Source organism: Callithrix jacchus, chromosome 13 (genome assembly GCF_049354715.1).
Source record: "Callithrix jacchus isolate 240 chromosome 13, calJac240_pri, whole genome shotgun sequence".
Classification (NCBI taxonomy): Eukaryota; Metazoa; Chordata; class Mammalia; order Primates; family Cebidae; genus Callithrix; species Callithrix jacchus.
The window spans coordinates 74,611,063-74,632,476 of NC_133514.1; the positions used below are offsets into that span (position 1 = coordinate 74,611,063).

Genomic DNA, 21,414 nt, shown 5'->3' on the forward strand with positions numbered 1-21,414 from the left:
AGAGCTGTTTAGATTTCTAAACACTAAATATACAAACTTGTTCTAATGGAGCAGTCTATGAGCAGACACGTAGCATGAAGAAGTCAGCCTGCTCAAGGCTCACAGGGAATACCGCTTACACTGTCACTAGTCAGGAACCCTGAGAGCATAGTGGACTGAAATTTATAAAGCCATTAGCCAACAGGGAGGAGCTAATTCATCCTTTCTCATTCCTAACCTTTATCATACTCATTGTCCATTGTCTGTGCTTTCCAGAAGTGTCACAGAAATAGACATTAGACTTATAAAAACCTCCATCCTTTCTGGATTTTATAGTGACAGTGAGACCAAATCCTTTGTAAACTCAATTTCCCCTAGCTCTTTTCTTGAACCAGCCTTGCTTACTTTCATGAATGTGCATGATGGTGACCCTTAGTCCTAAGTAGCAGCAACTGCCACAGTTACAAGAAAGATCTTGTTCTCTGTGGTCATCTTCCTTTGGGGCCTCACAATTCTGGCATAAAAATCTATCTCCAAACTCTGCATGTAGCATTTTGCTCCAAATGAGTTTACCAGATACACAGCCAATAAAGAGGCTGCCAAAGAAAGATCAGAGAGGGCCAGTATGTAGCACAAGCCACACTTGTCCAGGCGTGGCTGGGTAAGGCAGCAGTGGTTGGAGAGGTGGGCAAGGCACAATGTCAAAGAGTATGGTGGGATCAAAAAGGATTCAAGGAATGCAATGCTGCACCTTACAAGAACTGTTGCGGGGTCCACTTAGAAAAGGGCAACCTAGCAGTAGGAGATAAAGAATAGTCTCTGCTCAGGACTCAGATAGGCAATAGGCCATCACCACAAGGAAATCCCGTATCATAGACCTGCAGCTCATGGGCTAAGAACCGGGAAGAGCAGTTGAGGTAGTAGCAGCCAAAGTTGAAGGTCTTGATGAGTAAAACATAAGAACACAGAGTTAGGAATGTACTCAGCGGGCCACACAAGTCCTAGAACTGGTGCAGACCAAGAGAGAGTGGTTAAGCCCCAGAAGAGGCTTAACATTTATGTGAGTCTGACATTTATGGGACGTCACCCATCTTCTTTAGTGGGAAAAGCAGAATAGAACTGAGTTTCCTGGGGGAGAACAATGGGCCTACCTGGGACAGAGAGGACAAGGAGGCAGGTGTACACAGATTTACCCACTTGAACCCCTTATAGCCCTCATCACTGCTCCAGCCTCACTCTATTACTAACCCTGCTATTTTTGGCAAATCCAACGCTGCTAACGAAAATAAGTAGGAAAAGCATAATACTGCTGTGGTTGGAATATGTCCTCCAAAGTTCATGTGTTGAAAACTTAATCCTCAATGCAACAGTGTTGAGAGGTGAGACCTGTAAGAGGTAAGGAAGTTATGAGGGCTCTGTCCTCATGCATGGATTAACAGCATTGCTACAGGCGTAGGTTTGTTACAGTAAGTTGTAATAAGGGTGAGTTCAGCCCCACTTGCTCTCTTGCTGTCTTGTCCTTCCACCTTCCACCATGGGATGATGGAACTCAAAGGGCTTTGTCAGATTCTGACAAAGGACTTCCCAGCCTTCATAACTGTGAGCAATAAATGTTTTCTTTATGAATTTCAGACTGTGATATTCTGTTATAGCAACACAAAACAGATTGAAACAGACATCTCATCCTAAATGTTGATTTGCATGATTCTTTCTCCACAGGTACCTCGGCCCTCCTCAAAGCCCAGGAACAGATAGCTCCTGGAGTGTACCACATCTCCCTGGTACTTACAGACAGTCAGAACAATCATTGTGACATGCCAGACAGCTTGACACTGGAAGTCTGTCAGTGTGACAACAGAGGCACCTGTGGAACTTTTAGCCCAACCATAGACCCTGGGACCAGGGTTGGCAGGTCATTCCCAGGGAGGCTAGGGCCTGCTGCCATTGGCCTGCTGCTCCTCGGTCTCCTGCTGCTGCTGTGTGAGTAACCAATGTTTCCTTCTCTGTTGGACTGGGTGCCCTCATTTGTGAAGGCTTCCATGCTGCTCTGCTCAGCTGTGCAATGGAGAAAGAACATTCTCTGATGTTTTATAGGTAAAGCTAAGGGGAAATGGCATTTTCAGAAAGAATCTGAAATGTGTAACATGATGCTTGCTAACAATCTATATTCATATAACAACCCAAGATATATATATATATATCAGACATTTAGAACACAGCACAAGATAATTGAGAGAACAGCAAATCCTGAAGACTTTCTACACACTGCTAGCAATGTTTGTGGTCAAAATTATGGCTTTATCCATGACTGTGGCACTTTCTAAGATGTTCTCTTACAGGTGAGACCTGTAAGAGGTAATGAAGTCACGAGGGCTCTGTCCTCATGCCTGGATTAATAGCGTTACCATGGGAGTGGGTTTGTCACCATGAGAGTGAGTTGTAACAAGGGTGAGTTCAGCCCCGACTTGCTCTCGTGCGCTCTTGTCCTTCCACCTTCCACCACGGGATGATGAAGCTCAAAGGCCTTTGTCAGATTCTGACACCTTGATATTGGACTTTCCAGCCTTCAGAATTCAGAAATATGGATTCATTTCGTCTCATGAGATTCTAAGATAAAAAGAGAACACGAGTCAAATAAACTTAGGGAAATATAATTGGGTATCATAGGCTTTGACCTTGATAATACACATTAAAATAGTATACGTTCTGAGAAGTTATTGCTTCATCTAGCATTTCCTCAAAACAGATTACCATCTGAATATGCACCCACTTTAAGACCTTCACATTTAATATGACTAATATGCGTAAGTATCCTTTTTCAGTAAAGGTAAAATGTATTCAATAGATGGCCATTTGAAAAGTTGTATTTGAATCAAAATCTTGTGAATCAAATAGTATTTTGATAAGAAATCTCTGTTTAAAAGAACTTCCTGACAAATTCTTGTGTAAACAAGAGAAATCCTTGCTAAATTCACAGATTACTTTCTTTATTATAAAAATCGCAGACTTGGGAGCTCCCTCTTTCGGCTGTGGAGCCCCCCTCCCTCTGTCTGTACAGGGGAGCCTCATCCTTCTGCCTTCTTCATTGACTACTAAACTCTCTGCTCCTTAAAACAACAATAACAAAAGCAAAATCACAGACTTTTAGAGTTAAAAATTAATTTGTATGATTATCAATCCTACTTTAACCTCTTCATTAATTGTTTTAATAAAATATTTTAAAACCACAAAAGGTAGAGAAAATGTGTAGACAACTATGCGTGTAACCATCACTTGGACTGAATAGGTTTTAATGTTTGGCCATATTTGTTCAGGTCTCTTTTTTTAAAAAAGAAATAAATTGCTATAGATACAGCTAATTGCCACATATGCTGTATTTTTCCCTTCCTTATTCTCCAAAAGCATTTACTGTTCTAAAGTTACCATATATCATTTAGTTTAAGAGCTGAAATTAACCCTCAGAGGTTCGGTTTTTCAATATCATATTAATCAAGTTTAACAACCCAAAATTTTTAAGTACCTCTAGCTGAAAAGGAAACTTGATTTTGGTTTTCTTGCATGTCTAACTATAGGGGGAAAAACATACCATGGTAAAGCTATAATAGAAATTACTACAAAGGGGTGATTACAGAAGATTTCACAGAATAGAGAAATCATTCAATTGAGCCTTTTGGAGAATGATTAGAATATAATCAGTATAAAATTGGAAAAGTGTTTCCAAAAATCGACAGCATCAGCCAAGGCCAGAAAACACTTAGTATTTTCTGTTTTAGGAGCATGGGGAAATTGTGGAAAGTGAAGGAGCAGAGAATGCATGGGAAGTAATGTGAAAGGGCTACATACACATGCTGTGGTGTTTGTACTTGATGCTATGAGAAAGAGAAGCTGCTAAAAGTATTTAAATAAAGGACTAATTTGATCATATTTGTATTTTAGAAAGACAACCCTGGCAACAGTGGGTACTGTAAATTAGAAAGGAAAGACAATTAATAGGTGTTGTAAGAGTTCAAGAGAGATAACGAAGGTCAGATTTAGAGCTGTGACTGGAAAAGAAAGGACAAGTGTGCGGTGCGTTACAGTGGCCCCTGGACAGGATTGGGAGATTAACTGCTATAATCTGAATGTGTGTGTCCCCAAAAAAATTCATATGTTGAAACTTAAACCCTAATGCAATAGTAATAAGGAGTGGAGCCTTTACCTACATTAATTCAATCCTCAAACAACCTATGATGCAGATACTATTTATTCCCCCATTTTATAAATGAGTTTACTGAGCAAAGAAAGATTATATCACGTGCCCAACATTACACAGCTGTTAAGTGGTACAGACAAAATTTAAACCCTGGAATCTGACTCCAGAGGTTGTGTGCTTAAATCCCTCACTGAGCTGTCTCTAAGTGAAGAGAGTTGAAACGTTAGGATTCAGGTGGCCTTGGCTGGCCAGAGGTGGCAGTGGGGCCACTGACAACAGTGTGGGAAACATCTGCTTTCAAGAATGAGTGTTTCTCTGTTGGTCAGCTAACATGAGAATGACATTAGTCTTTATTGCCAAGGATGTACACTGAAGGATATTTACACTGGCAGAAGAGCCCCTCCAATCTCAAATTCTTAAATGATAATTAAGAATGCATTGATAGCCATTTATAGGCTCTTGCCCTAGTTCTAAGGGAGTTTTCTGGTTAATTACTGTTTACTAAGAGATAATTAGAGACTAGATTACCAAAACATTATCATTCCCACCTAAAATCAGGACCATTCGGGTCATATATTCATCTGTGTATTCACCTGACGCAATATACATAGCCCAGACAGGTGCAAATAAAGGCAATAATTATAAAAATGTATTAAGGAGAAGGATTGAGGAGCCAAACAGCCACTTTCCTCATACATCAGTGCCTATTTTAAGACAATATACAAAAAAAGAGAAATGATCTGATCTGTCTCCTTCAGTTTCATAATCACATGAAATTTTAGTATGTTTACTTTACCAAGTTTTATTTGTAGAAACTAATTTTGGTTTTCATTAGGAATTTTCTACAAGTGTTTAAGATATTGTATTTTCTTTGTAACATTTCTGACAATTGTCATGTTAAATAGTTCCTAAATGAGTCAAGTGTTCTGATGTTTTGTTTTGTTTTTTACTAGTGGCCCCTCTTCTGCTGTTGACCTGTGACTATGGGGGAGGTTCTACTGGGGGAGTGACAGGTGGTTTTATCCCAGTTCCTGATGGCTCAGAAGGAACAATTCATCAGTGGGGAATCGAAGGAGCCCATCCTGAAGACAAGGTAAGCATCCAGTTCATGAATTATTTATTTCAATGCATAGAGAAAATGTTGGATTTATACTGAGATAGGAAAAGAGGCAAAGGGATATACAAATAAGAGATTTCTTGACCTTCAGTTTGAGAGTCAGTACTGAATAGATGGAGGTTTTTAGGATTTTAGCTCTTCAAATTCTTCAGATGTCAAATCATAAAAATGGTTATTCCTGCACGAATCTGTAGTTCCTGTAACGTTATCATTTGCAAATGGTCACATTTCACGATACTGCTCTGAAATTTGGGTCACTTTTAAATGCATTTATTTTTCATGTTTTGCAGGAAATAACAAATATTTGTGTGCCTCCTATAACAGGCAATGGAGCTGATTTCATGGAAAGTTCTGGTAAGTGGACATCAAATTTTTGAAAGCAATGGTGAGTTAAGTGAGAAATATTCAAAAATAAGAAGTGTTTAAAATTATCTTCTTCATAATTTGCATCTGTGTGCACATGTCAGGAGCTGTTACCACTGAAATGGCAAAAAGCTGTTTTAATATTTGTATATTAGTCAGTTCCCTGACATGTCTGGCTTCAACAAGTTAATTTATCCATGGATGCCACCATTCTCAATATCTAAAGATTTGTTATACTTTTTCCAAACTTTAGTGAATTATAGTTCTCAGGCAATCAATTACTAATTTTTTAATTGAAACATCTTTAGGAAAGATTTCACACATATGAAAAATGTAAAGGAAAACACGACAAACATCTATGTATCCACCACCCAATTTTGTCTATTCCAAACATGGGTCATATTCTCAGTTAAAGTCTCATGTGCACATCCTTGATCCTCTTCCCTTCATCCTTCCCCAGAACTAACAACATCCTGATTTCAGTTCAATTACTAATTCCTGCATGCAGTCATAATAGGACATGATCAATTATGTTGTCATACAGGTGAATTTGTTTATTTCTTTGATTTTACCAAGTGGTGATTTCATTAATGTTATCTGAGTGCCACAACTACTCAGTGAACTAAAAGAACAATAGCACTTAACACCTAATATTAAAATTTTGCTTAATTCCATCTTAGATTGTTTTCAAGTGTCCATCCTGCACAGTCTGCAAGAGATTTCCCCAAATATATAGGTGTCTTCCTTTACCAGATGCTTCAATCCTCACCTGTTTTTCCCATTTGAATTACATGGCAAGAACTAAATAAAGAATTATCTAGAAAAAATAGCTTTCCATTAAAGCATAATGTAGAGGTAACAAATAGTTGTGATTTGTTAAATTTTCTTTAGGTACCAAGACATGATAATTTTCATGATTGCATTATGTATGTTTCCTCTTTGGAAACATATTTTCCATATTGAGCCCATATGACTGCTTAATTATACTGTTTTTTCACGAAAACAAACAAGCATTGCATTAGAAGCTTCCCATAGCTGTGTACTGAATATCCTATCTTTTCTATTTCTAGGTGTTGTCATTGAAAGTCTTGTTTCTTTGTACACTTTTAAAATTAGTATACTTTTAGAGCTTTTTCACCTGTTTGTACACCCTCCTCTATGACTCTTACATGACACACTGTGGGATGTTATCACCTCTAGTCAGATCATTGTATTTTCTCCCACTTACTTGCTTACATGGTGACTTCCTTATAGACACCCAAGACCTGTTTTATAAAAATGCAACAAATAACAACGTAAGATATTACAGAATATTTGCCCTTGTTTTTAGAAGTTTGTACAAATACATATGCCAGAGGGACAGTGGCGGAAGGCGCTTCAGGAATGGAAATGACCACTAAGCTTGGAGCAGCTAACGGATCCGGAAGTGCCACAGGCTTTGCAGCAGGGACAGTGTCAGCAGCTGCTGCAGGATTCGGAGCAGCCACAGGACTGGGCATCTGTTCCTCGGGGCAGTCTGGAACCATGAGAACGAGGCATTCCACTGGTGGAACCTATAAGGAGTATGCTGAAGGGGCAATAAACATGAATTTTCTGGACTCCTACTTTTCCCAGGTAATTTGGTAAAAAATTGTGTGGTTTTGTTGTCTTATTTACATTAGAGATCTTTTTATTTGTTTAAATACTTCACTTTTGCCGTTCTCAGATAACCTAAAGCGGCTGTCAAAATTGGGTAACTGAGTCAAAGAAGAATGGGAGCCAGGCATAGTGGTGCATACCTGCAGCTACTCAGGAAGCTGAGGCAGGAGGATTGCTTGCACCCAGAAGGTGGAGGCTGCAGTGAGCTATGATGGTGCCATTGCACTCCAGCCTGGGTGACAGAGTGAGACCCTGTCTGTAAAATAAACAAATTAAAAATAAAAGAAGAATGAGTAGATAACCTTAACATGAGAGCATATAGCAAGCAGCATCTCATTCCTCCAACTGGACAAACAACTGAGAGCAAATCTCTTTTATGTGAGACTTTCCAGCATCTTCTTTAAAAACACAAAGCTGCTCAGTTGGGGGCAGTGGCTCACACCTGTAATCCCAGCACTTTACAAGGTCAAGAGATGGAGACCATCCTAGCTAACACAGTGAAACCCCATCTCTACTAAAAACACAGAAAATTAGCCAGGCGTGGTGGCACATGCCTGTAGTCCCTGTTACTTGGGAGGCTGAGGCAGGAGAATCACTTGAACCTGGGAGGTGGAGGTTGCAGTGAGCCGAGATCACACCACTGCGCTCCAGCCTGGGTGACAGAGAGAGACTCCATCTCCAAAAAAAAAAATATTATATATCTGCAATCCCAACACTTTGGGAGTCCAAGGTGGGCAGATCACGAGGTTAGGAGTTCGAGACCAGCCTGGCCAATATGGTGAAACCCCATCTTTACTAAAAATACAAAAATTAGTGGGTATGGTGGCAGGTGCCTATAGTCCCAGTTACTCAGGAGGCTGAGGCAGGAGGCTCACTTGAACCCAGGAGGCAGAAGCTACAGTGAGCCAAGATCAAGCCACTGCACTCCAATCTGGGTGACAAAATCGAGACTCTGTCTCAAAAAAAAAAAATACAAAGCAGTTCATTTTGTATTTCCTATATCATCAAATACCTGTGTGTATATTTTCCTGAGAGAGGGTTACAGTATTCACATTATCAAAAGAGTCTGGGTCTAAAAAAGTTGAAGAACCACTGAATTAATGACCCCCGCAAAAAGGAGGAAAAAGAAATAGGAGGGAAGGTCAGTGATGGGAGGAATGACGTGTCAGGAAGCATAGAACAGAAAAGGAACATGAGTACGAAAACGAAGAAGACTTTGAAAGGTAGGATGCTTGCCTCTCATTTGATAACCAAAGATCAGTGGGCAGAGAGGCATGGTTAGAGTGAATCTCACATTGAGTTTGGTATCGATACGGGTAAGTGCCGGGGTCTGACCTAGTATCCAAGCAGACAAAAGATGACGCTGTGTTTGAAGAAAGATTACGGGGCCAGGGGAGAAAGGGAGGAGCTGTCTGCTATACGATTCTTTGGATATTTCTAGTTGGGATGTGTGTATCAGTCACAGATCAGGCTCCTACAAGGTTTATAGAATCTAGCAAACATTCTAGCCCAATTTTGAGGGAATGTCAGCCATCCTATTATCTGAACACCAGATAATTTTTTGAACAAGATTGTTAATAGACAGTGTCCTTTACTTCTGTGGATTACCTAATTTGGACACTTAAAATCTAAACAAGTTCTACAAACAGTATTGTATTTCTCAATTGAAGCTTTCTTAAAATTTATTTTTTTTCCCACTTTTTCTCCATCTTAGAAAGTGTTTGCCTGTGCGGAGGAAGACGATGGCCAGGAAGCAAATGACTGCTTGTTGATCTATGATAATGAAGGCGCAGATGCCACTGGTTCTCCCGTGGGCTCCGTGGGTTGTTGCAGTTTTATTGCTGATGACCTGGATGACAGCTTCTTGGACTCACTTGGCCCCAAATTTAAAAAACTTGCAGAGATAAGCCTTGGTATTGATGATGAAGGCAAACAAGTTCAGCCACCCTCTAAAGACAGGTGTTATGGAACTGAATCCTGTGGCCATTCCAAAGAAGTTCAGCAGCTAGGATTTGTTAAGTGCCAGACTTTGTCAGGAAGTCAAGGAGCTTCTGCTTTGTCTGCCTCTGGGTCTGTCCTACCAGCTGTTTCCATCCCTGACCCTCTGCAGCATGGTAACTATTTGGTAACGGAGACTTACTCGGCTTCTGGTTCCCTCGTGCAACCTTCCACTGCAGGCTTTGATCCGCTTCTCACGCAAAATGTGATAGTGACAGAAAGAGTGATCTGTCCCATTTCCAGTGTTCCTGGCAACCTAGCTGGCCCAACACAGCTACCGACACAGCTACGAGGGTCACGCACTATGCTGTGTACAGAAGATCCTTGCTCCAGTCTAATATGACCAGAATGAACTGGAATAGCACACTGACCAAATCTAGATCTTTGGACTAAATTACTCAAAAGAGCATAGCAAAGCTCACTGTATTGGGCTAATAATTTGGCAATTATCAGCTTCTCTCATCAACTCATACCCCAAAAGTGGTATGTTGTCACGCTAATTCTCAAGCACTATTCAAATTGTAGTAAATCCTAAAGTTTTTCAAAATCCTTAAGATCATATTCGCCAGGAAATTTTCCTAAACATTCTTAAGCTTCTATTTTTCCACTGCCAAAAGAAGGTGTTTATCATTTTTAAATGCAGTGTGGTTTAGTGGATTAAGCGCCTGGAGTCAGGAGTGCTGATTCTTGTCTCCGTTGCCTTTTCTTATATCATTGATAATGATGTAAGAATCTCACAAGGTATTTGCTAAAGCATTTGGAGCCGCTTGGAACAAGGGAAATTGTTGTAGTTGAATTTCTTCCATCTTCTTGGTGCTGGGAGACCATATGTGTGTCTTTTGCTCAAGCTAAGGGGTATAAGCTTATGCGTTAAATTTGCTGCATCTATATTTCACGTATTCCACAGTAAGATAACTTTGAAATAGAAATATCATAGAACATTTAAGAAAGTTTAGTATAGTATAAATAATATTTTGTGTGTTTTAATCACTTTGAAAGGATCTATCCAAAGAAAATATTTTACACTGAGCTCCTTCCTACACACATCGCAATAACAGATCCTGCGTTATTCTTCAGAATAGCTCCTTATTTTTAAAATGTCACTGAGTAGATGCAGCATACATATGACGTATAGTGACACATATTATGTTAACAATGTCTGCAGATTTTGTAGGAATACAAAACATGGCTTTTTTATATGCAAAAAGGGCCGATGACTAGAATAACACATGGAGCAATCTGTGAATATGTATTATAAGCAGCATTTCAGAAAAGTAGTTGACGAAATAATTTCCAAGCCAAAAAGGGATACAGAAAGGGGATTATGAGTAACCTCTGTTTTTTTAAACCTTGTTTTTAAATTGAATAGCTACAGCCATTTAAGCCTTAAGGGTAATAAGGCTTGAGGGTAATAATGTTAGGTTAGCAAAGGTTTAGATATATTACTTCATGCATGCTACCATGATAGTAATCCAGCTCTTCGAGTCATTTCTGGTCATTCCAGATATTCACCCTTTAGCCCATAGAAAGCACCCTACCTCACCTGCTTACTGACATTGTCTTAGCTGGGCACAAGATCATTATCAACTTCCATTTTTCCTTAGTGTATATAAAATACAGAGTTTTATATTTTCCTTTCTTATTTTTTGTGCCATATTCAAAACCTAAATTTGTTTTTTCAAATGGTATGTAAAGTAATCAAGTGTTTGTGTTTTCACCTACAAGGGTGTGGTCCTAAAGGAAAGAGGTCCCCTAAATACCCCCCACCCTGCTGCTTCTCCCTCTCCCTGGACCCTGACTACCAGAACACAGGTGCTAGAGCAGCTGTAGAAGTGCAGGCAGCCTGCACTTCCACAGACAGGAGAGCTGCTGCAACAAGGCTTCCAATGTGCCTGTCTTAGGTGGGAGGAGCTAGAACAATGTGCCTGTTCAGCTGCTGGGTAAGTCCTGAGGAGGTCACACTGCTCTTCCTGCTGCTCCCCTTGTTTCTCAACAGTGGCTCGCTCTGGGGTCTATTACACATGCAGTTGACTTGTGCCTCTGTGTATGCATGAGGGTCAAATTAATAACCATAAAGTGCAAAGGTATATTCAGGATCCTCAAAGCATTTTAACCTTGTATCTTAAAACCCAACCTACCATGAAATGGGAATTTTGCTGTATTGTTAAACTGCAGAGGAAATCCTTCTATAGTAATAAAGGTTATATAAGAGAGAAATTGAAATTACATGTGTTTTTAAATTTCAAAAACTATAATAGTCTAGGATGACTTAAACATTGATTTGCCATTTAAAATGTAACTGTATTTTGTACACAAAACTTGTTTTAAGCAGAAAATTTTAAAACTGTACTACTTGATGTATTATAAATTTTGAACCATATGTATTAAACCATAAACCGTATAACATTGTTATAATAAAACCGGCAATACATTTATAAGTAAAAGCTGAACTACTCTCTATATTAATAGTTATTAAGAAATATGATTATAAAACAGCAGTCCCAAATCTTTCTGGCTCTAGGGACCAGCTTGATGGAAGACAATTTTTTCAGAGATGGTGGTAGGGATGGTTTCAGGATGAAACTGTTCCACCTCAGATTATCAGGCATTAGATTCTCACAAGGAGCAGGCAACCTACATCCCCCACATGCGCAGTTCACAGCAGGATTTGTGCTCCTATGAGAATCTAATGCCACTGCTGATCTGACAGGAGGCAGAGCTCAAGCTCATTGCTCACTTGGCTGCAGCTCACCTCCTGCTATAGCCTGGTTCCTAAGAGGTGATGGACTGGTACCGCTGGGCGTGGGGGTGGGGTGGGGTTGGAGACCCCCTGATATAAAATGACTTACATATGTATTTTTATTAGTATTTTAGCTATTTTTTCTAGCTGATTGCTTTTCTGCCTCTTCCAGGCAGGAAGGAAATATCTCAAGATTTGGAGTGACTTCAGGTGCACAGATTGCAGGCGAGAGTGCTGGATGAGGTCAGGGCAGAAATACTTTACTAACTGGATGCTTTAAGTCATGTACTGTTATTTTATAAGTTGCAGCTGTCTCTCAGGTAACTGAGAGATAATTGTGACATTCCAAAGTTGTGACATTCTAAGATAACTTGGAGAGAAACATTGGAGTAAAGAGAAGGTAATGTTTATGATCTAGCCTGATGAAAAATATGTATCATGTCACTGGTGGAAGCCATCGGCCCCAGACGTGGAACTGCTTCTCTGTAAATGCTAAAGTCCTTATACCTTCTTTTAAAAGATGCTACAAAATAAGTCCCTCCAGCCCTTCAGAACTATCCTCTGGCTGACCTTCCTCCTTCTTAAATCTGGACAATGAGGCTTAGAGATGGAGTATGGGGAGAAAAAAACTGGATTAAAGCAAATACTGAGTGAAGACTGGTAGTTGGCTTAACTCAAATGTTTCAAATCAATTCCAGGAAAATGAAAGTCATGTAGATAAAACCCCAAAGTTCAAGGAACACAAATGACAAAATTGGTTTAGTTTAACTTGAGGACCTTCATACATGAGGTAAGAGTGTGAAGGGAACACATTCAACTGACTAGTTTCAATGCAACTAACAATTCAGAAATGAGTAAAAGTTAAGAATCCTTATTCTTGCATTTTCACGTTGTCTCATATCTTTTTCTGGGTATACAAAGAGGAATACTGGATTAGAGATTAGATGGTTTAACAGCCTTCAATAACATAGTCTGAGAAGGTTTTATGTAAAAGGGATAATTGATAAGACAAGAAGACAAACAATCATTTAAATCCCAGGGGCCAGAAGCCACACATGTTTTCCATGATGAACGTTGAGACTCCTGCTTTGCTGTCCAGAGTGTACTGAGATTCCCTCCATGGCCAAATACATCAGCCATTCTCTGGTGGTGTCTTTACTTTCTTTTTCTTCCACAGTTTGATTCATTTTTGTAAATACAAAAAAAATAGACCCAATAGAGATATAGTTAAAACTCGAGGATGATGTCTGAAGAACAAGTACAAATGGATGCAGTTATCAGAAGAAGAAAAGAGACGTTGGTGAGGGCTACCAGGTGGCCAAGAGAGCTACATACTCTAATTCAATTCTAGAGTAATCCTTAGATTACAGGCGTGGAAACAAAGACTCAGAGAAGCAAAGTAATTTTCTCAAGGTTGCACAGTACATGACACAAATGTAAAAGTTTATCGTTAGTTACCCGGAAATAATAACTATTACTCTCAGAAAAATCTGTTCACTTGCAGCTCTAAGATTTGAATAGAACATTAAAAATTAGAAAGAATACAAAGAAAATGAAAAATATAAAAAGAATTAGAAGCCTAGAAGTAATTTTAAAGATTAAAGAAGTAATATAATGTAGGCGGCATATGTGTGTGTGCATGTGTGTGTGTGGGAGAAGAGAGAGTGACATAGTAAGAGAGAATGCTAATACATGATTTGCTGCTATTCTGAAGTACATGTGGAGGTTCTTCTTTCAGGGGTCAGTGACCAGGTCTCTTCCACAATCAGTAACCATAAGAATGAGCCAAAAGCCTAAACTGCTGAAACAAATATTTAGCTGAATTTAAATTACAATTTTTGTATTTTAACACAAAATTAAAATGCAGTTTTGTACAATTACAACTGATGTCGTAAGTGCTAAAAAAAACTACTTGGAAACTCTTTTTCAGTAAACTCCCTAAGAGTTACTTTGATAAAACACAATTTGAAGAGGTTGTATGAAATGTATCTAGAGCTAAAATGATTACCTTAAACATGTCCTTCCAGCTCAGTGTTTCCATGACCTGTGGAAAAGAACATATTTTAACAACTACAAATTGTTTACCCCTTGAAATCAGCTCCATTTCTACTTTTATTCTCTTGAAGAACATGGCACCACTATATGTTCACGTTTATGCCTCAGAACATCTCCGATGTTTTCTGTGTGCTGAATTCATCATTAAGTTAGCAAACAGTGAATTTTATGTGACAACACAAGAATCAAATGGTGATAATATAAGCAAAACGTTGATATTGAAATAATGTGTATGTCCTCATTTTCCCAGAAGGCAGAAGTATTTATGTTCTTTCTTAATCAAAAGAAGGATTGCAAAGAACTTTCTTGATTATAAGGCAGTAAAGAATCAGATAATCCTGTATTTATTTAAATGGCATAATGACATGATTTTCAAACCTGCAAGGAGACACTGTTACTAAGTCAAAAATGAGTATTTAAACACAACATATGAGATTAACTTCAGTCATGTCTTCTCATGTTCAACTGACTTCTATTGGCAATAAGATTTATATGGTTCTAACTCAAAAGAAAACACACACACCCCCACACTCTTACCTCAGGTAAGCTCATGGTGTGGCATAGCTAAAGCAGAGTCTTCCCATTATCAAATCTATGGACCAGACACTAATGCATAGGCTCATTGCAGACACAAACTTTCTGCACTTAAGAATTCTGCTATCTCACTTTATTATTTTAAAAAATAATAATAATCATCTAGATTTTTCACCCAAATTTCTTTAGGTAAGGTATAGTGAAAAAACCTTATTTGACCTGACTTTAATTATCTTCAACCAGGCCTGACATCCCCAGCATTTAATTAATAAAAAGCATGCAATAAATAAATGCTTAGTCTAGTAACTTCTGACAACATCAACCTTAATCTTTTTCTCAGCTGTTATAAATTGCTATGAACTTTTCCTCAGAACATATTTTGTGGCTGCTAGCTATCTGATATCTAAGTTGATTTTCTAACTTGCCATTCTTTCTACATACATTCTCTTGGATCCTGGAAATGTACTCTTTGAGCTGGTCTTTGAATATCCTTTCAAAGAGGCAAACTTAGAATGAAGGCATATGCTACCTAGACAATAGCAGACCTTCTACTTTATGCAACAAAGGCTCAACCAGGGCCTCTCAAACAAGCCAATGCATGCTATTGCCTTGTTTTGCCAACTCTGGCTAGAAAAGGGTATCTCCACAGGAACAAGTCAGGAGATGTTCATGAATATAGAGAGTGAGTTGTCAAGGTAAGAAAACCTATTAAAGATTCCAAAAAATAAAAAATAAAACACCACTACTGAAGGAGCTAAGAGAAATTTTAAAAATCTCATTCCATCAATTAATCAATCAAAAATAACTATGCTATATTTTAATGATTAACAAAAGTTAAACTTTAAAATGTTTCTGTTTTGTCTTTTTTGTGCATTTAAGTTAATGGTTAAGAGTTCAGGCTTTGGAGATAAACTACATACTTGAGTTCAAATCCCCGCTTCCTGACTTACTAGCTTTATGGTTTGGGGCAAGTTACTTAATCTCTCTGAACCTCTCTGGACTATTATTATGAAGATAATAATAGCTTCTACTTCACAGAGTTTCTGTAAAATTACAAGAATGCACTTTGAACATAGTAAATGCTCATAAAGATTTGTTTTCATTTTTTTACTGTATTTTAAATCTTCAAAATGAATTCAAACATATCAAAATTAAGAGTACTAATGTACAAACCACTGAAACCACAGAATCTCAAAATATCCCTATTTTATAATCCAAAGCCCTCCTTTTCCACAGATGCTTAGACTGAGGCTGAGAAGTAATTCATGGATCAATGGCAGAGTTAAGAATCAGCTAGTCTGCTTCTTTTTCTGTTAGTCTACCCTGCCACCATAATATGTCATTTGTACTAATCTTTTGCCTTAGCCACAAGGATTGACCTAGCTAGTCTTCTTAGCACTGGGAATTCCAATGAATACACAGTCCAATGGAGATGTGCTAGTTAATATCAAATTGCTATCTTTTATTCCCAAACTGATCAGAATCACCTCATGATTGTCATTTTTCAGTTGAGCTTCCTTGGAAAAGTAAATTTAGGCTTCTAAATAAAGACTTGAATTCCCTCACTCAGGTGTATATCAAGCATGACAGGGTCGTGTAGTTCGTTTCTATCATGTTGCAAAAGGGTCACGGGCAGGATGGATGGCTTCTTTCTTCCCCAAAGAATACTATGTCATTTCCACCAGCTAGATGGGACAGCCAGATGCCTTTGGGGAAAAAAAAGTTACTTGAAAATTAACATGAAAAGAATGATGCTAATTGACCCTGCTTTCATTGGAGATATATTTTAGTGTTACTAGAATAGTGACAAACTACATGAAAAAAGGCCACACTTTTATGTTCAGTTTCCATATAATTTATGGTGCCATGTTGCTGGGCAAGTTAAAATGAGCTTATTTCCAAATGCCAGCTGACCCCATCATAAAATGGAAGGAAGCAAAATTTGTCTTTACCTTTGCATGTGTTTTTCTTTATTTCTAGCATATAACATGACTAATGTCTTCATATTCACTGCTACCTGCTTCCTCTAAAAACTGGCTCTAACTAGTTGATGCGTTTTTTTAATTGTTTAAGGAATTAATTCACAGTAAGGCATAAATCACAAAAAGCACTTTGTTACTCCTCCCTGAAGTGTGTGTGCCTTTAGTGCTTACAATATTTGTTAACTGCATAAACAAAGGGAATTTTCATTATCATTGAGCTAGGAGGTAAAGCAACTTGAGAACACACACCGTCCAGCATCCCTCCAATCACACATTTCACATCTGTCCATGGAGACCACCTCTGTGCACATGAACACACCTCGGACTCAGGCCTCACATTCTGACCCATCAAGCATACACTGTAGACTTAAGATTTAAATGATTGAAAATTCTGAGTCATAGAGTAGACTAATTTCCCATAGTGTCAAACAATGAAAACTTGCCATGGCAATTTTATGAACCATAGAGCAATTCTTCACATGAGCTCTTACATGGATTTGACTTTATCCAGCTCCGAATCTTTCCTGCAATACTGCTCTGCTTAACTTGTTGTCATCAACTTTACTATTTACTTCAGATTAATGTTCTAATCCCACAGTTAAGAAGTACACTTTCTTCCTCTCTCATACCCATAAGAGAATTAATCACAAGCAGTCTTTGTTGACTGACTTAACTTTATTGTAGTTGTTTCTGTATAAAATGGGTGTGACTCTCTCCAAACTATAACGTCATTCACATATTGTTGCAGCTGAAGAGAAGGGCACTGGGAGGAGGAAGATGTTACAGTAAATGTGTGGACAATTGCCTAGCTAAGTAAGAGGTCAGCTTTCAAGATATACAGTAATGTTCATAAAGAATACAGTGATTTTTAAAAATATTTTCAACTGCAATTTTCCTCAGACAAACTGAAAAGGGTCATTGTGAGCATTACACCTAAACTATCCAGAGTAATTTTTTCCCATTGCCTTCTTTGTATGAAGCTTTTTGTTTAATCAGTTTGCTTAATGTTTAAACATATCTGTTTCAAAACACCTCCACTTGGAGTGAGAATTAGAAGAGGTAGTATAATTCAATCTAGGCTAATAGAAGAAAAAAACTATAAAATGTGAACAAAATAGGTTTAAAAACAAACATTTTTGACTGGGTACGGTGGCTCATGCCTGTAATCTCAGCACTTTGAGAGGGATATCACAAGGTCAGGAGTTTGAGACCAGCCTGACCACATGGTGAAACCCGACTCTACTAAAAATACAAAAATTAGCTGGCCATGGTGGCGTGCACCTATAATTCTAGCTACTCAGGAGGTTGAGGTAGGAGAATCACTTGAACCCGAGAAGCAGAGTTTGCAGTGAGCTGAGATTTCACCATTGCTCTTCAGCCTGGGCTACAGAGCAAGACTCTGTCTCAAAAAAAAAAAAAAAAAAATTCTGAAATGCTAGATACCAGAGACAATGTTTTGGTTCCCTTCTTTTATAATATCTAAAAGACTGCTTTGACTCTCCAGTTCCCTGGGTGTGTATAGATGACTAAGCTAATTAAATTATTATTTATCATGTTATGGGGTTTTCAATTACTTTGGCTACGGAGGTAAAGTTACCAACTAGAAATAATTTTCCATTCACAGTGTCTAACCTCGAATTCAAGCATAACAATATTACAATTGTAGTCAGCACAGCTCATGAAGTGTGCCTTCCAAAGTAGATGACATTCACAAGCTCACGCCCTCAGATGGAGAAGCCCTGAGCTCAAGACTAAGGCTCCCATCTCCTTCCCTGATGGAACCCAGCCATGTTCTTTCTCAACCTGAGGAGAATAACAGAATACAAGTGGGCAATTTCCTCATTGAATAGCCTTAAATGTGTTCCAATCATTTTAACTAAGTGAACCATTTACAAATTTCAGAATGTTATTATTAACAAATTAGTACATTGACTGAAATTTCCAAGCAACCACCAAAAAGACTAATTTGTAAAGTAAGTTAAAATAAATAATTTAGTTTCTTTAAATTCTTGTTTTTTTCTTTAGAATGAAAATTATGTCCTTTTGAAATTCTGTATCTCTCAAACAAAATACTGACAGTCATCATTCTACGTCATTTGGAAATATTTTTAAACCCACTATTTTACTTCCAGGTTTGCTCTCCAAAGCTACTGCATGGCTTCTATTTCACATTTTTGTTGCACATAAAAATGTCATTGTCTGTCTATGAATGAGTGGGATAATTGCCAAAAACCAGTTTTGTTTGTTTTTTCTGTCTTCTGAGGGCTTTTTGTTTTTTTGTGTGTATCTCGCTAAGCTCATTAGCCACAATGGGTCAGTGTGATGGTTTCTGTCTGACACTCAGTAAATACTGCTGTGCCTGCCCTAAAACCCTGCAAGCCCTTGTCATGCTGGTGATAGATTCCACGGTTGCTAACTGCTATTAGCAATCAAGGACTCCTCTGCTCTTTTCCCTTGCTATTTCCCTTATCTTTCCCAGAACTCCCATAAACAAAACCTAGGGTGAAACCAAAATGGTAGATATTCATCCTGAGTAGATAAAATCAACTTTCCTCAGTGTTTGCACTCCTGTAGTGAAGGCACACTTCGTTCATTTCCAGGGGGAAAGAGGATTTTTCACGTTGTTGATGCTTTCTTTTTTGATTCCCCCTGCAAGGAAGGGAGCCATAAAAAAGAAGAAGAACACAGCAATCTTCTCCACTGGCCTCTGAACGTCTCCACTTTACCCTGTCCAGGCAGTCTGAACAATGCCCACCCTTGACAAAATTGTAAGGTAGAGCAATTTTGTCCACAGTAAGCCAGTCCTCTTACCACATCCCCACCCCGGTTTGGTGACAGTCACTCATGTCCTTCCAGAAATCCAATGTTTTCTTCCCCTTTTCCCCTTTACCCTCCTTTTACACAAACACACACACACACTTCCAAAATAACCTTAAAAATGTCCTTATTTATTCCTTCATTTACACATTCTGCTGGGATTTACTGTAGGCCTACATTGGGCCAGGCACTGATTTATTTGCAGGATACATGGTTGTTCACAGGAAAAAATCCCAACCCTCATAAAGTTTACATCCTAGAGAATGGCAACAGTTAAGAAATAAGTAAAAAACACAGTCTTTTAGGTACCAAGAAGAAAAATAAAGAAGAGAAAAAGAGGATGGAGAGCTCTGGGCATGGGTGAGGGCAAGGGGGCGCAGTAATTACAATTTTAAAATCATTGGTCAGGGAATGTCCTTACTGAGAAGGTAACACTTGAGGGGAGAAAAGTGAAGAGTGATAGAAAAGACCTTGTACATTTCTGGAGAAGAAACTTCCAGGGAAAAGGAACTGCGAATGTAAGGCTCTGAGGTGAGGCATGCCTGGTGAACCTGTGGCATTAGCTAAGATGTAAATAACTGATAATGGATCAACTTGGTCATGGTAATATGCACTCCATGGAAGCCTTCCACTGAAGGAATGCCGGCATTGATCAGTGAGAGGGAGAAGCCTTCTGTTAGGGCATCCAGGCCTTGCTGGGGTTTCCCTGTTTCATAATTGTCTCAACCCGGCATTACTATATTCTGACCATATTTTTAAACTAGTGTGACTTAGTTTAAAAAGATTACATGAGATATGTTCAACACCCTACTGATTCCTAAGAAAAGACCATGTTGTTTCCTCTACTACATGGAATCCTATTTTGCAACTGTCATTGTCTTTCCCTAATTCTCCTCCACCTCATAAACAATGTTAACAATTTCCTTAAAACAGCTTGGCTCAGAGACTTTGCATCCAAAGCAGTCAGTCCATGTATTCACAAGGAGGAGCATGTGGGGAAAGCTCAGTGAGACACTGTGACTCACAGCTCTGGGACTTTCTCACTCTTTTGGAATGTTGACGTCTGCAGCTATGATCTCAGGGTTGCCTATTTTTGCTCCCCCAGAATATGGGGCCTGTTCATTAAGATGTGCTGGCTTCTTTGTGCTAGACAATAGGGCTTGGAGTCTGCTGGACTTTATTATCCTGTAAGTTCTAACTGGGAGAGGAAACATAACTTTTCCCACTCTCTTATTAGAGGCTGCCTCCACCTCCAAGTTGGCCAAGGCTCCTCTCTCACCACCTAAGGCAGAAGCGGCTCTCTGTCCATCTAACTGGAGAGTCCATAATTTCAAGATCCTGACTCCAAATGTTGGTGCTGTCATCCATGCTTTGACTTCCATGAAAGAGGACCATGGGTCCTTTCTCCAGGATTGAGGGGAAAGGCGATCCTCTCCATTTCTCCACGGCCAACATAACGAACTGTCTATTCTCAGCTGGCCCCTGAACTCCTCCAGCTTCACCCTGTCCATCCTCCTCCTGACCACACTTGATTCCAGGAGTATCCTGGATATAGGAACATATTCCTTACAGAAACGATTTTTAGGACTTTTACATTCTTTTTCTGATACTGTCACTTTATTCTTTTTTTTTTAGACAGAGTGCTCTTGTTGCCCAGGCTGGAATGCAGTGGTGCAATCTCGGCTCACTGCAACCTCCACCTCTGGGGTTCAAGTGAGCCTCCTGCCTCAGCCTCCCAAGTAGCTGGGATTACAGGCATGTGCCACCACACCCAGCTAATTTTTTATACTTAGTAGAGACAGGGTTTCACCCTGTTGGTTGGGCTGGTCTTGAACTCCCAACCTCAGATGATCCACCTACCTCGGCCTCCCAAAGTGCTGGGATTGCAGGCTTGAGCCACCATGCCTGACCACTTTATTCTTTGCTAGGTTAAATATTCCCAGCACCTTCAGCCTTTTGTTGTAGATCTTGTTTAACATCTTCGTATGTGTGATATTGT

At 39.0% G+C, this 21,414-nt stretch overlaps 1 protein-coding gene across 1 annotated transcript in view; it reads left to right on the forward strand.

The window, feature by feature from the left end:
• The window catches only part of DSG3 (desmoglein 3), a 29,968-nt gene extending 18,237 nt beyond the window's left edge, over positions 1 to 11,731 (forward strand). Inside the window, exons 12-16 of the mRNA XM_002757148.6 lie at positions 1,699 to 1,959; positions 5,125 to 5,264; positions 5,579 to 5,642; positions 6,982 to 7,265; positions 9,004 to 11,731. Of these exons, the coding sequence (XP_002757194.4) occupies positions 1,699 to 1,959; positions 5,125 to 5,264; positions 5,579 to 5,642; positions 6,982 to 7,265; positions 9,004 to 9,630 (1,376 nt within the window). The 3' untranslated portion in view covers positions 9,631 to 11,731. The remainder of the gene's footprint in view (positions 1 to 1,698; positions 1,960 to 5,124; positions 5,265 to 5,578; positions 5,643 to 6,981; positions 7,266 to 9,003) is intronic.
• Positions 11,732 to 21,414: the final 9,683 nt, after the last annotated feature.